General features: G+C 29.6%; 1 protein-coding gene across 1 annotated transcript in view; it reads right to left on the bottom strand.

Moving 5' to 3' along the window:
* Nucleotides 1-10647: 10647 nt before the first annotated feature.
* The window catches only part of LOC130451390 (rho guanine nucleotide exchange factor 17), a 59940-nt gene continuing 53909 nt past the window's right edge, over nucleotides 10648-16678 (bottom strand). The window contains exon 13 of the mRNA XM_056790369.1: nucleotides 10648-16634. Within this exon, the coding sequence (XP_056646347.1) occupies nucleotides 16234-16634 (401 nt within the window). The 3' untranslated portion in view covers nucleotides 10648-16233. The remainder of the gene's footprint in view (nucleotides 16635-16678) is intronic.

Consider the following 16678-nt stretch of genomic DNA (forward strand, 5'->3'; position numbering starts at 1 on the left):
TTCGTTCCTAACGACGGCCAATAATAATTGCCAATTTTAATATCATCTATAAAAAAGATTATTCATAACAATAGTTTATATTTATTGTATGAGCATATCCCTGAAATACTGACCAGATTCATAATTCCATTTTCAAGGGAATTCATCATTTCCTACCTTTTTAATATTCCAAAGTTCATTACTGATGATAAAATGTTTCCAATATTGAAAAATAAATAGACAAATAATATAAACTAATAGAATTTTTTCTATAGCTGATTGTCATCAGTTAAAAAAAGCTTATAAAAAATCCATGTTAAATCAGTAGGATATCTTGATTTCATTTGTGTTCATGCGTAGAATAGAGATAAATAAAGATGCTGTTTAGGTAGTTAAACTTTACGACTTACCCCTATTGTGCGGCCTGTTACAAGATGTGTAAACCGACGATTTTTCTTCTTCTCCACCAACAACCCTTACTTTCTGCTTGTCTTAAAAAAAGGTGTGGCTGGAATTCATTATACTGTTTTAAAGAATATACGCATCCAACCCCAATCAAAATTAATTATTCACATAAATTCATTGCCCCAGGACTGGAATCATCTTTTTTAAGTACTTTGCGATGTAAAAGGGAGGAAAGAGTTCGTTTCTATGAAATCAGATGTTCAAACCAATGAAATATTTGACATGAATATTATCAAAGTTTGTACATAAGAACTAGTTAACAGTGATCCAACAATGTGCCTATGATAAATTCATCAAAATGATGATGAAGTCATGTTACTCTAAAATTTGATATAGTTGGAAACTAAAAGTTCACCTTGTCGAATAAAAAATTTAAATTCAAAAAACACAAAATTTTGAACGATATTGAATATAAAATGAACTTTCAATAATAGATATAATTAACAAGTTTTACATTTAAAGCGTATATATTCAAATTATTTCACGAATAAGCACAATATAGGATTAAAGAAAATTTTATTTTCTCATACTTTCTTTCTGAGTCCTTATTTCAGACTTAAATTTATACAGGCCTCTTGCATGAGAACACCAATGGATATGGGGTAAACCATAAAACCTACAAATAAACTTTTGGTTTTATTTTCATTACAGTTTACGATGATCCTTTCTTACTCTCAGCTAATTTTTTGTTAAGACACGTGCTTTACATCTGTATCTAGCCTATTGTTTCTATGGTTCAAGTTATTTTATTTAAAGACTGGTATTCGTCTCTAAACAATCTAAAATTTATCCTCTTTAAAGCATAAAATAGTCGATATCGATAATTCTGCACAATTAATATAACTACACCTACCTCCACTCTTTCCTAAGTTTCAAATTCAATCACTAGCTGAACTGTCTAAACTATATCCGCTATTCATTATCACACAGCTTATTATGTAAGAAGGAAAGAACTTTATTGCTTTACTTTAAACTTTAAAAAAACATAACATAACTATAATAAAAAAAGTTTTTATTTGAATAAAAACAATGAAAAATAAACAAGATGGCAAACGGACTTTGTAGCAATTAAAAAACGATTACATAAGAGCAAGATTTGTTCTTAAATTGCAAAGCCCATAGATGACATTTGTTTTAGCAACACAATAAATACCTATAGCAGAGCAACTAACTAAATTAGAATAGAAAGAGGACTGAAAGGTACAGCAAAACCAGCAAAATAAAAATTCCGGAAGGTAACCTTTCATCTGTTTTAGTGTTATTGCCTTATTTGCTTAGTTCGAAGGTACTTTTCTATCTCCACAAAAAAAGCTTTAAATGAGATGTTTCTATAATTTTTTGCAAACCTATTCTATATTTGAACCGAGGTATATAAAAATTTTATAAATTTTAAAACTAGATTTTTGAAAGCTAGTTTTGTGATGTTAAGGTACTCTATAAAAGTTATTATTTCTAGTATTTTTAGGATAGTTGAGCGAGTAGGATAAATAAAAAAAAAAATAAGTAGATTCACCGCTTTTTATTATTTCATAAAAAAACCAAACACGTGTCGCTCCCTGGAATTCTTCATGTTTAGAATTAAATTTATGTATAAGTGGGGAGTTGTAATTTTTGAATGTAGTCAGAAACTGCAACAGTTATATATTATTATATAATTGAAACTAATTGATGTTATTGATTATATAAAATTGTAAGACAGTGATTTGTACATCACGAAAAAGCAAAATTATTGTTATCGTTTATAATAAGCAAATAGTGAAAATGAATATTCACATATTAAAATAATTAATTTAAATTCCTTACTTGGTAAATTGTAATAAAAAAATAGACAATTTGGCATAATAAGAACTTTTAAACAAGCTTTAATTCTACCGAAATTCTTGAATTAAGTTTAAAACTATTTTAGCCTTCTACGTTAGATGCTCATTGAAGGATTTCTTAGCCTTTTTCACCTTTTGATGAGAGAAACTTCAAAGTAGATCGGTTACTTCGCGAGTGAATACCCTTCACGCTTTATTTCCATATTATGATAAATATTTCTTCACTTCCTATCAAATTTGTTTTTTTTTGAAAAATTAACCTAAATTCGAATAGGAAACTCCACACAGATCCTAGTTAACTGATATTCATCTTTCATCGTTAAAATGCGGAAGTTGCTATACGGTTGAGAGTTTTAACACGTTGTAAAATGAGTTTTATTTTCTTAATCGGAAAATATTTCTCTATACTTAAAAACTCGTTTTTCTTGATAGATTATCAACATTCTGAATATTATTAAAACTCATCGTTTGCTATTAAGAACAGTTAACCCAATAATAATTACCTGAACAGTGAACTTGGACTGTGTATAATTTTTAATTAAATGTTGTCCTCGTTTGTCTCAAATGTTTACTCAAGCATCCGCTCTCCTTAGCAAGATTATTTCATAGAGTACTTTAATGATAGTCCTACCCTGATTAAATAGCCGATAAGCTTATTTTGGGATGCCTTAATGTTTAATCAACTGATTATTTAATGTTTTAAATTTAAGTGTCTGTCAGTTATTGTTGTACACTCTTGTTATCTTAGCGTATTAATTAATGATCTTTTGAGAATAATTTCTTTCACCAAAAGCTGAACATCTTTGAACTGAATGCATTGTACGGGGCGTGGAAATTAATTTATTAAACATCATTCAAGCGGTAGACCATTGTAATAATAATCTAAGTATTGAATTTGTTAAATAATAATAGCCAATTACAATTACACTTCCATATCAGAAATGAATAATAACGAGATGTCCACAAAATAGATATAGGAGCAGAAATCTGTTGATATACCTTCTATTTATTGGGGGAGTGAACTTATCCAGCTAGCAATAAATAATATAACATAAGTAGAAAAGAAAATAATTAGTAACTCACTTTAATTACTTCTTGTGAATGAATAGAATGGCTCTGAATGGCTCCTATTAATTTCATTTGTTATTATAGATGATAGAATTAATATTCTATACATACTCTCCCACTTATATGTTGTACAACATACTTTTAAAACATGTCGGTCCGACTTACATCCATATTGGCCAGCTGTTAATTTTATTCGATTATGAATTCAAAAATTAAGCATTAACAGTCACAACACTCCGTCATTCAACTTGACTAAAACATGTAAATTGATTGGGATTCGCTTCTTTACATCTGATGTAACTATTAATTCATTATAGGATTTAGAAATTATACCAATTTTTTTGGAAAATTTCAGCTATTATTGAAGCATTTAAATTCATTAAAAATTAAGAAAATTGCGTCTATTTATTCAGATGCTGTTTTTAGTTGGTTCTTGTTTTCTTTAAGTATTGATGTTTATATTTTGATATGGCCATGATCCAATTGAATGTTAGTATAGTCTATTAATTACTTATTCAACTATATCCATTATAAAATATAGGATTGCACATTAAATCAGACAAAATATGCAGTTAATGACTTAAAAAGCAATATAACTAATATAGGCAAGAATACAGAAAGAATACAAACATAGCCAGTTTAATACGAGAATACAGATCATAATTACAAAGGTAGAAGTCCGAAATTGCTGCTATTAAGGCAACATCGCAGAGAAATCAATTAATTAATACTAAATGATATGGGTTGTGACAATTATCGAAGAGTAGTAAATATTTATGTCATTCGAGAACAAAAAAATGTGATCAACGAAAAAATCAAACTTTCATTTCAACGCAACTATAGACTGAAGAATCATATCCCATCTCTCTGGTACTAAAAGAGAAAAGGCAACAATGAAATATAATTTAGATCATATAGACAATCGTGGAACATCAAGACATAAAATTATTATTATTTTTTTTAGAATGCACAATATTTTAACTTTATGAATTGAACACTTCCGTGAAAAATATTATAAGAAATGTACGTTTCAAAATGTTATGTCTATTAAAGGAAGAAAGGCTTAGCAGTCGAAGACACGCAATGGAAGACTGAAAACTCATAAAAACCATTCGATTACAGTTCATAGGATTTGAATAGTAAGATCAAAAAACCTGACTAAAAAAGAAATATATTTATATTTAGAATGCTTGCCTGGAATAGATATCGTAACAATATACTTAAACTGAATTTTCCAAACCAGTATTGGATTAACTATAGGTAAATCGCCCTGTATTATTAGGAATAGTAAAATGGCAAAAACAAAATCTAACTCATTTTTCAATTGTGTAACGGAGTATCATCTCTTTTGGAAAATCAAGCAGCCGTTGAAAATTATGCTATTTATTACTATACGGTCTTGTTATTACAGATGTTTACAGGAAACTAGAAAAAAGGAAATCGATGAAATATATAACATATGAAACGAAATGTGAGTGATTGACGAATTACGAAATGTGTTTTTATCAACAGAATTGGACATGAAGAATGTTTATGAATATTTTCAACAAACAGTCTGAAAAGAAAAGAAATATTCCTAAACTTCGTCGTGTTTTAATTTTTTGAATAAAAAATGTGCCGTACTAACCTTGAAAGGTACTAAGAGTACACAGACCTAATCATAATTGTTAGTGTACTTCACCAACTAAAAATAAAAAACCACATGTTTTTCAATCGTATGGTAATAACAGATTTACTCTCGGAAACACAGACTATAGAAATATAGTTCAATAATTACGCCTTATTATGTGCGTGGTAATCTAGTAGGTAAAAACTGTCATTTAAAAACTTATTTGATTTGTCATTTGCCAGGTCTCAATATTCATTGATAACTGGTCATAAGAATTGTCATGTACGCCTCTGGAATAACTTGAAATAGCTAACTCCAGTATCGTGATACTTATTCCAACCCAGTCGCAAAAATTGTATCATTTTTTTTATAACTCTTAGTGGAAATTCAATCAGCCTAGTTACGACTTGTAGAGTTCACTCCTGTGTGTTATCAAATTATAATTCTAAATTACGTTAAATCTACTTCTTAGTCTGAATGAAATTAGCCTATCATTGTTTAAGTCCTTTAGACAGGTTGAATTAGGATGCACTATCATTCGGTCACTGTATTTCGCACTTAAGCAATATATGGTTTCCTTGAATGATAAGGGGATGTCATGCTGAATCATCACCCTGTTGAGAAAAAAGTAAGGCACATCAACGTTGGCACATAACACTGTTTATACTGGCGGTGCCCTTCAGCTGAATCCTAAAGTCGAAATGAGTTGAAGGATAGAGTTGTGCAGTAGAGCCTTGCACAGTTTTGATCTACGGCTAATAACTCAATACATATGACTTTATTAGTTATAGTCACAGTATTTGCATTTTGGAAAGATTTTATGTTGATCTATAGATCACCTTCATCATGGATAATAAAATCAAACTAGAACTTTGTTCTAAAAGAAAAATTAATTTGTATATATATATATATATATATATATATATATATATATATAAATTTATTTTTTTCCTCTCTCTAATTTCTTGGGTTCGTAGGTTGTTTGGAAAAATAATAAAACTTCGATGAAATATCACATTTATATATATAACTTAACGTTTCGCTCCTTCCTTGGGAACGCCTCTGTAATTATTCGTAGCTAACTCCTGTATTGTGATTTTCATTCCAACTAAATCGTGCGAAGTATATAATATTTTTCGAATATATTGATCAATCATAAAGATATGAACTTAATACTTCTCTTAATATTTTAGATATAATATGTTTGCAAAATTAGTTAAAAAGTTATTTGGAGTAGAAACAGTAAACGTTTGAGCTCAACATATAATAAGCTACTGATAGTAATTTAATGTATTTTTTATCGCTGTTTTAAAAATAACTTGAATGCGACAATTCTCTGGGAATATTGTTTTTTTGTTTTCTGGTATAATACATGGATACGTTAAAGTGTTAAGTAAGAATTCATTCGAATGAATTTTAGCTGCGAAAAGCACAAATTTTTTGGGTTTTACTTGGTTGGTTGTTGATAAGTACTTTTAAGTTGGGGATCATCTTGGAAATCTACGGTTTTTTTAAAATAATAACAAAATGCAAAACTGTACGATCAATAATTTCCAGGAAACAGCACTTTACATTCTTACCTGGCCACCGTATAGTGAGGTATTTCATCATATTTAACACAAGTGGGAGAACTCTTAAAATTTACAAATGTACCCATTAACATAAAAATTCCTTATTTAACTACCCCACAGTTTGACAAATACAAGCTCACTTTTCCCCAAGGAACATCCATTAAGTTCTTAACAAGCTATTTAAAGTTCTAATTTATCTTTCCCTCAGGTGAGTTGTGAATAGGATATGAAATGAGTATCTATAAATACAATATTAGAATAATAATAGAACAAAGAATCTCAACAGGCATTGAAATTAAGCATCTTAAACAGCAGCTTTATATATTTGTAAAATTATTATAATAATCTTGAGAGGTAATTGAATATTTCAAGAGAAAAAAACAAATACCGATAGAAGTGAACAAATTGAAACTTTATTATTTTTCAACCTAATGTAATATTTTGCAGAAATCAATCATATTGTTGGACCCAGCGTTCAGTTAAGGTCTACCGAAATTAAAGACAAAATTTGGTATTGAGAGTGCCGAACAGTTTTGTCTTTTTGTCCAGATTAAATCAATCAATTTAACATCAAGTTATCTGCGTCCATCGTACGTCTAAAATATTGGCAAAAATTGGCTTGAAAGTGAATAAGAAGTGATGACGGACGATGACATCAAAGTCCAAAAAAAAAACAGTGATGAGGATGAAGAGGAGAATTATAACATCGAGGTCATTGATGAAAAAGGCCCTTATTACGATCAAGCTTTGTAATGCAAAGAGATCGCAATGCTGTGGTTAGACCAGCAAGAAGAATGTAATCGCTGTCTTTAAAACAAATGCGAGGTTTTGTAGCAGTAAAATTGATTTAGGGCATGAAAAAAAATCTATTCTCGAACAAAAATTTAATGTTAACTAATCAATCAATTATCGTACTATTCCCGTCAATGACTGGTTATTCTTAGTTTTTTTTTTGGACAATCTGTAGAACATACGAGTATTTGATATAAGGTTGAGAATTGTCTTCATGTACTCCGTGGATTTCATTTAATGTTAAAAATATAACATTGCCAGATACTTTAAAGGATTTTAGCGATAAAAAGTTTCCGATGGAATTGATGATATTTCCGTTGATTCTATGATTTATTAATAATAATATTAAATATACTTCGAATAGAGTATACTCATATGTAATCATATACTCAACTATTTTTTTAGCACTATGTTTAAGTTACACAATATCCTATGATTATAATTTGATATTTTTTATGTGCAATTCTAATTGCATTCATGCGATTAACTTGATATTAAGATTCATTTCTTATCATCTCCATTTACGCTTTGATTTATACCAAAATAACATATATTCTGGACATCCCCATATGTTGTAACTGGCAGTGATAAGATAAATATTTACCTCGTCTTAATGGAAAATAATTTTTAACTTGAATTCTCACGATGACAGTTACCTTGTTTCTATATTGTAATGACGATAATCACCTTGAATCTGGTGTCATTAATAGTAATGAACCGAAAAATTTTCCACAAATGGTATTAAGATGTTTCAAAAAAGGGAATGTCGTTCTAAAATCTTGCTGCTAACTTGAATGGTATATAACCCATTTGCTTTTCAACAGTTTATTTTAGAGATAATCAAATGAAAAATTCTGCGTAGTTGTCATATTTTACGGCTGTCTCTCAATGAAATTGCAACATTGTGTATATTTCTTAATCGTTACCAGAAACATTTTAATATATGATATATCCTGATGTAAATATTTTATTACTAAAAAATTTTAAAAACTGTTCCGATAATGTTAATTCAACATACAAACTGAATGTGTTGCTGAATGGTACGCGCTTTTTCCGTTTTTCATCCCAACTTTTCATTAGCTTTATTCGCGATAGATAATTGGAACACATTTCGAATGTATTCTGAACAACTTCTGAACATGTCAAATGCGCATACTTCATACGTTCAGAATATGTTCTGAACATATATTTTTCCATGAACGATTCATGAACGTCTATTTTGAGATGTTCTAATGCTTTGTGGTATGTCTAATATTTCAGACCAACCACCTCCTGTTTCTCTTTAATTTTAGTGGAAAATGGTTGATAACCCAGTCTTTGTTATTAAATCTTCAGCTTAATTGTTACTTTTTGTGAATTTTTTGAGTTGAATTTTACAGGAGACCTAGCTATGAGTGGTGAAGGTGAGTTTATCGGATAATTTAATGGAATTTTCCATTTTCTCTAGTACTAGTACTTAATTAAAGGCGGAAAATAGTACTGCTAGTAATATGCAAAATGAAGTGGACTCTTAAGTTAAACTACACCAATACTTAGATTTTTCTAGATTTATACCAACAATATCAGAAGCAGATTATGGACAGTGTTGATGTTGTTAAGTTTTCAAAACAGATTTCAATAAATGTTGTGAATAACATTGTGAATCTATTAATGTGAAGTCTATCTTCCCAAATCCGCATAAGGACCTGGAACGTTTTTAAAGATAACTGCTGGCTACGAACAGTACCAAATCAACTGCAAGTGATTTATTATGAAGTACTAGTTATGAAATTTATTATTATTATATTTATATATTCACTATGCTACATTTGAATTAGCTATTTTTTGGTTCAAAGTTTTATTTAAAAATATACATTTTCCTAAAGTTTTATCTTCGCCTCATTAATAAATAGTTTTGTTCAGTTATACTGAATGATTTTATCTTATTAAAATTAGATTTGTCTAAATTTCACTTGAGTAAGAGAATGAATTACGAGTAGTATTAATAGTTTTATCCTAATGAGATAACAAATAATAAATTTCTAAATTTATTTTTCCATATTTCTCAAAATTTTATCTTTTATTGTACTATAGCTTGAAAATATTCCATTTTAAGGAATAAGGTAGCGGTATAAACTATTTTCAAATAATTTAAATTACCCGCCATTAATAAAATTCAAATTTGCCAGTATGTTATGAAGGATCTCATATTAGTAGTTCATGTTCAAGTTCAGGCCCTCAGTAAACATTGTCGTGATCAATATAAATATAGGTGATAAATTTCTTTTGATTTTTAAAAAGAGATCCCAATAAAATTGTTACGTACTGCCATCTACCAGTAGCAAGAGCTGTTTATACTATAGTCGTTTGAAGATATCTGTATCAATTCCTGAATAAGTCATCAAGAAAGTTATTTGATAACTAGTTTCAACTACTTTCGAAAAGATGACGCGGCATCTTGTGAATATATTTTTGTCATGAACACTGCACTAGTTATGTCCCTATTCCGTTACATCTAATAGGAAATATATTTGAAACCATTTTTTAAAAATATCTACCGTGGTATATTTATGGCAGTTTAAACTCGAATCATTAAAACATTTGGCTGTTAACAACAACGTATTTGGAATCTTACTTCATTTCTATGCAGCATAAAGTATTGTGCTGCGCTATCCTATTTAACCATGCTTTTGTCTGGCGTTCTTTAGAGAAATTTAGCCAACATAATATGTACGTACTATAACCATGTGTCATTAAAATAGATTTCAATTTCTATGAAATAAATAACGATGTCGCCTTATACTTGACGTAACTACATTGTACCATATCTTTTTTACGTGTACTAATCGTTCAAATTACCAAAATAATCACAAATTATTATAAATACGTATAAAATGTTTGTTGAAAACAAGAAGAATGTCTTTGATGCAACTATAGCTGAATATTTTCCGAAGGCTTTAGCGATTACTTATTAACGACCTTTTTAGATAATCCTAACCCATACTATAGTTCGATTTTCATACACAAAGAGTAAATTTCTCATAGTTTAAAAATAATTTTTTGTTGTTTTTCTGGCATTAGTTTTGTATAATCATCCAAAATATTTCTAATATTATACGGCAGTATCAAGGTACATACCAATACAAAGAATTGATTTACCTTTTTTTGGTATAGAAGCAACTACCACTATTCAGATGATATTCGATTTAGTGAGTGACTCCCTGGTAAACATTATAACTATTCCAAGAATTAAGATTGATGAATAGAAATTTCTTGTCCCAGGAATAGTACTTATGTAATACTCTAGCATATTGATGGAAAATATATGAATTCAGTTTTTTGAGAAAAAAAATAAGTAGACGAATGAATAAATAAATATATTTTGTAACGATTTTTATATAGGAAAACGACTGATATATATATATATATATATATATATATTGATTAATTGGGATTTTGAGCAATATTACGAATTTCATTACAAAATAAAAGTTTTCAAATGTACATTATTTATAATTGCATTAAAAAATTCATATAAAACATTTTTTTCAACATTCTCGATGTATAGAACAGAATGGTACAAATATTAAGTATATATTTGAATACAAAATTTGTATATCATTAATTTAACAAAGATATAATGAACATGTGAGCTAATCCGTATGTAATCTTTCATAACAATGTAATCAAATAATTTTTGAAATAAAGAAATATATTCATTTTGAGAGAATTCAGTATATTCGATGAATATGAGCTTTTGGATTAAACAATTTTGTGTCGATATTGAAACTACATATAACATGCAGCAAATTTGTTGCTATTACTTTTTTAGTAAATTACACTTATATGCCTTAAAGATCATAGACCCATTTGATACCTTCGAAACTCAGAAGTGCTTTGGAAGATCAAACGCTTTTATGTTTATGAAAAACTAACAACCTTCAGGTGGTTGAGATTACAACAAATTGTATATCGAAAATGTTCAGAGAGATCCAAAAATATCATTACGTGAATTAAATCACTTAATTTACGAAAATGTATTATCAATATGGGTTGTGTCCCTAATATACCATTAGTGATTCATTGTAACCGCTCCACGTTTTGACATAGTTTCCATCGTGCATTCACTTGTTTTACTAAATTACCAATTCCATTTTCTGAAAAACTGAATTGTGTCACAGTGTTTTTGAAGTTTCACATCATCTCCGAGACACTTCTTCATCACATTGAACGGATGATATTCAAAAGTGTTGGAGGAAAGATAATGAAATATTTGAAATTGCGTGAAATCTCTACTGCTGTAATAGCAGTGTGATGGTGCGTGTTATTGTGAAAAATCACATACTTAAACTTCATTAGGTTTTAAATTATTTGCTACAGTAAACTTTGGAATTTATTGTTGTTTCAAATGTCATGAATTCGGTAAGTAAGGTTCCTTGAGCATTTCAAGTAATGGTAACGATCAACGATCACTGACAAAGCATTGACGACGTGAGAATTGTCGATATCCATTGGGATAAAACTTCCGGTTGTCTATTTCCCTATGACTGTCTCACACAAAACAGTTTGGAAAGTATTCTGAATGTTGAGCGATTATGAAATTACGGACCTGCCGATTTTTCCATCGATTTCTTTGATAAGCACTTATTACAAACAGCATCCATCGTTAAAACGGCCGGGGGAAAGTTCCCTAAGTGCCCTCATATATTGTGTAAATTTGTCGCATTGTATAAATTATAATAATCATCACAACAATGCAACTGACAATCAAATATTACTTTATTAACCTGTGCTTATTAAATTATTTGTCTTATCTGGTTGATACACTAAGACAAAAAATATCATTGTTTCTAAGTGTATGTATGTACTTAACATAAATATCTGCACACTTTTACAAGAATGTTACAAAGCATGTCCATTTTATTAATGCCAAGCTTCATTTCTTGTAACAAAATGTCAGCCACTGTCCATTACTTTGCCTTGAATATATAATTTTCAGAAATAATTGAACAAGAAGTTTCACTGAATTAGGGAAATTTAGGACAGTTTTTCACTGCGAAAAAGTGATAAATTTGAGAGAACCACAATCTGTGAAGAAGTTCAATTCAAAATATGAATTTAGATAGAAATTTTAGAAAATCAATAATAAATAGTTTCAATTAGTTACTCTTGTACTATTTAAAGCGTTATAATTTTTTTACTCATTACTTACGGATAGCAGTTAATGTTTTAAAGAAAATCCCATATATCATCAATTATTAACGTGTTGTACCTAACAAATAATTTCTTAGGAACAATGAAGTATGTAAGACAGAAAAAAGAATCTAGCACTTCCACCTCAATGCATTTACAAATCCTATAAATACTATCACACATTTTACAAAAATGCAAGTATCACGCGAACATACAGGATTTTTCTATTTAAATAAAAATTCAACCTCTCAGAATTACCATAGCTTCCAATATTAAAAAAACAGTTATTAAAGCACATCGATATTATTGGTTCTAGACATTTGAATTCATCATTTATATTAGACACTACATTCCTATACATTCACAAGATATGTTTCAAAAATATAAACTTCATATTTCACCACCAATTTAATACAAAACATGAATCACCATTGAAAATGGTTCCATGTTATATATAATTCATTTTTTGAATAACTACATCGTTAAAAAATATTGCACAATATTTATAGCAAATGTTATTTCAATATATATCTGGAAGACTGCAAACTTTAAATGCATTATATAAGCAAAACACAATAAAGAAGCAATTGTTTCTTTTATTTTGATAATATCAAATACATGAAAAATAGGTATTCAGTAATTTTATAATTCAAGTTGATGCAATGTTCAAAGTTGTGTTGTTAGAGAAAAATTCTAAGATGGAATAAGTCATTGTTTTGAAAGGAATGCGTATTATGAGTAGTATTACGATGAAAGTCGAAGTTGATCCGAAATCTCAAAAACTATTTATACAAAAATATAGAACAATTTAATAAGCAAAAAAGACAAGAAATATAGTTGGCAACTGTGTAATCATATCATTAGTTCTGAATACACTGTTTACACTAACACTACACTAATACTCACAATTAAACTGTCTGACGCGCGTTTCGATAACTAAGTTATCGTCTTCAGAAGAAAAATTAAAACCTATTAACTTGATCCACCTATTTTATACTAAAAATTTCTAACAATGAACCTTCTTCTGGGAAAAATATTTCGAGCGGGAAAACCTCCTTGGTGGGAATCCTCAAATTTATTACTTAACTACTAAATTATAGAGAAGGGATAGGCCCTTTGTCCTTATTTAAACTATTCTTACATTTCATAATTTCAATACAATGATAACAATCATATAATAAAATCGAAAGAATTATTTGGTAATTTTAAGGATAAAATACATTTGAAGAAGAGTGGTATATATGAAATTAACTGTAGTGATTATCACGAGAAGTATTTCGGGTAGATTAAGAGAACCGTTAAGGTTCGGTTTAAAGGGCATATAGCTCAGTTAAAATATGGACGGACCGAAAAAATCGAGTATTGCCGATCATGAAATAAATATAAATAATGTAAAATTGTTGCAAAATGTATCCAATAATAAATTGTTGGATGCATTTGGAAGAATTGGAATTGTTAAATGTATGAAAAGCTTAAATAAGGACGAAGGGCCTATTTCTTAGAGCCCACTCTATAGTTTAGTAGTTAAGGAATAAATGTGAAGGAGGCTTTCCCGCTCGAATTATTTTTCGCGGGAAAAGATTTATCGGTAGAAAATTTTTGTATAAAATAGGGTGAGTCAAGTTGTTAGGTTTTAGTTTACCTTCAGTCTCTGAAGACATAATTTGATTATCAAAACGCGCGTCAGACAGTATAATTGTGATTGTTGGTGTAGTGGTAGTGTAAGCAGTGTGTTCAGCTTGAATATCACTAGCGGTTGAAAAAACTCCAACTTAAATATGATGAGTTGATCTATAGAACTCAATTATCCTCCAGTTAATAAAAAGCGTTTACTTCAAATGAAATGAAATAGTAATTTTTTATTGTGATTAGTACCTCTAAATGCATAAAATTTACCTTATCTACTAACAATAAATCACAATAGATTGAATTTTTGACCTACAAGACTGATTGCATTACGTCTTGAATGTTTTTGTCTGTTCTCAACTTAACTTCAAGGCCGAATTAAAAATACCTCGACGTACCATGGACTACAACGTGAGAAAATATGTATCCACGAGGAGCTTTGGCTATAGAAAACGTTCATGGCGGCCTTAAGAAACCACAATTGCTGGACATAAATGTATATTGATCAGTAAACGTGCTCGACAACTCACGGGTCTAGAGATAGTAGCTCAGATCAATGAATCGAGGAATTTGTACTTGAAACATTTAAATTGACAAGGAGGTAGAGAGAAGCTGGCTTTTTTGAAAAGGTGGCAGTGCAGAAAAGTCTTTTAAGACACCAAAATAAAATTAAGAGGTTATAGTGGCCTAAAGAACATAAAAATTGGAAGCATGAAGAGTGAGAGATTGATGAGTCAAAGTTTCAGGTTTTTGGTTCTAAGAGAAGTGTGTATGTGCGCAGGTCAAAAGAAGAATGGATGATAGATACATGGGTTATTCCAACTGTAAAGCACGGTAGAGGCTCGGTTATGGTTTGGACATGTTCTGGAGGTAGAACGACTGGAGACCTGGTAAAAATTGAAGGGATTTTGAAGAAAGAAAGTTATAAAATTTATAGGAAAATGTAGTACATTCTGCTCAGCGCCTAATCGGCATAAAAAATTGTCTATCAGTATGATGACGATCCCTAGTATTTCTCGAAGCTGTGCAAAGACTATTTGAAATAATTGGAAAGGAAAAATGCATTGAAAGTAATAATTTCGTCCTCACAATAGTCCAAATTCAACTTGATGGGGAGTTTTTTCTACTTCCATTTCACGTCTTTGGACATATTTTTATCTATATATTTTCTTTAATATATAAACATCAAAATCGATCGTTTTGTTTTTATTGGTTGTGTATACGCATGCATACTATGCATACATACTATGAACCAATCACAATAAACAGAAAACTTGGTCGTGTTCAAGAAGTGACTAGGTAAAGACTGATAAAGATATTATATTAGTTGGAAAATTAATTTCAGAAATTACTCAATCATCGATATTGAAATGTTTGATGATATTCAAGCAACCAATATATTGAAGTCAGTGATAATTTATCTGAATGCATAAAAAGAAGTATACCATTTTATTTTTAAAACGTATTATATTGAAATCATAAAAATTATAATTTGTAATTAGTGCTATCACTATTTTCGAAGGATACTTTTTTACTATAAAATAGCTTTGGAGACAACCTCCTCGTTGGGCTTAGTTGAAATGTCATTGAGCATCAAGACTGAATTCAATTGTTATATTTACTTGGAAAAAAGTGCTAATCGATATAGGTTAGATATTACATTAACATTAACAATGTTTATAATGAGCATGTATAATCTTTGAATTATCAACATTACTTTTTCACAGATGTCAATAGAGAATGCACATTCCAAATTCATGTCCATTGCTTATTTGTGGAAATTTTAATTATTTTCAATGAATTATGACCACGTTAACGAATACCACAAATCTCATAAAACTGACCTATGGAGAAATCATTGACTGTTCCATCTATACTAGAATATACCGCAAAATGATGTGGAAACTTGTTATTTTAATTTTAATCATCAATAAATGTTTTAAAGTACATATAAAGTTTGGTCTATCACTTTAATGAACATTTTTTTATTCAGATTCTCATGTTTCTAAAAAACACATTTTTATGTAGGAATTCAATTTAAGAAAAATCCTATTATTTGATAGAAATATCCTGTACAAAACTCTATGTATCGATATGCCAAATTACATGTTATTGTTCTCCACATATAACTTCAAATATTCCATAACAGCAAATGATTCGTAGAATCTTCTCTGCCAGCTACTTCGGATATATTCGACGTCCTAAAATCTTCATATCCATCACCGCCAGAGATAACCAATAGCTTTGTGTTACATCTGGAATCTTGTTTGGTTTTATAGGAATTTCTATGAGATGATTCGCTTATTACCATTTCGACGGAGGTTAAAAATCTCACGTGACCTGTGTGCCCGTGTGGTACACCGGTAACAGTAGGCACGGAAGTAAGTTTTGTAATTGCGGATGATATATGTGGAAGGGGCATAGTCAGTAAAACGCCAGCTGATGTTCCAATCCATAGTAAGTCTTTACAGGTGACTAAAGCTGTCACCCTCAAACAGGCCGCTTTGTGCTGTCTAATGATATCATCGCAACCTGAAACATCGAAATCAGTAACGATATCTTAGTTTTCATATATA

This window comes from Diorhabda sublineata, chromosome X (genome assembly GCF_026230105.1).
Source record: "Diorhabda sublineata isolate icDioSubl1.1 chromosome X, icDioSubl1.1, whole genome shotgun sequence".
Classification (NCBI taxonomy): Eukaryota; Metazoa; Arthropoda; class Insecta; order Coleoptera; family Chrysomelidae; genus Diorhabda; species Diorhabda sublineata.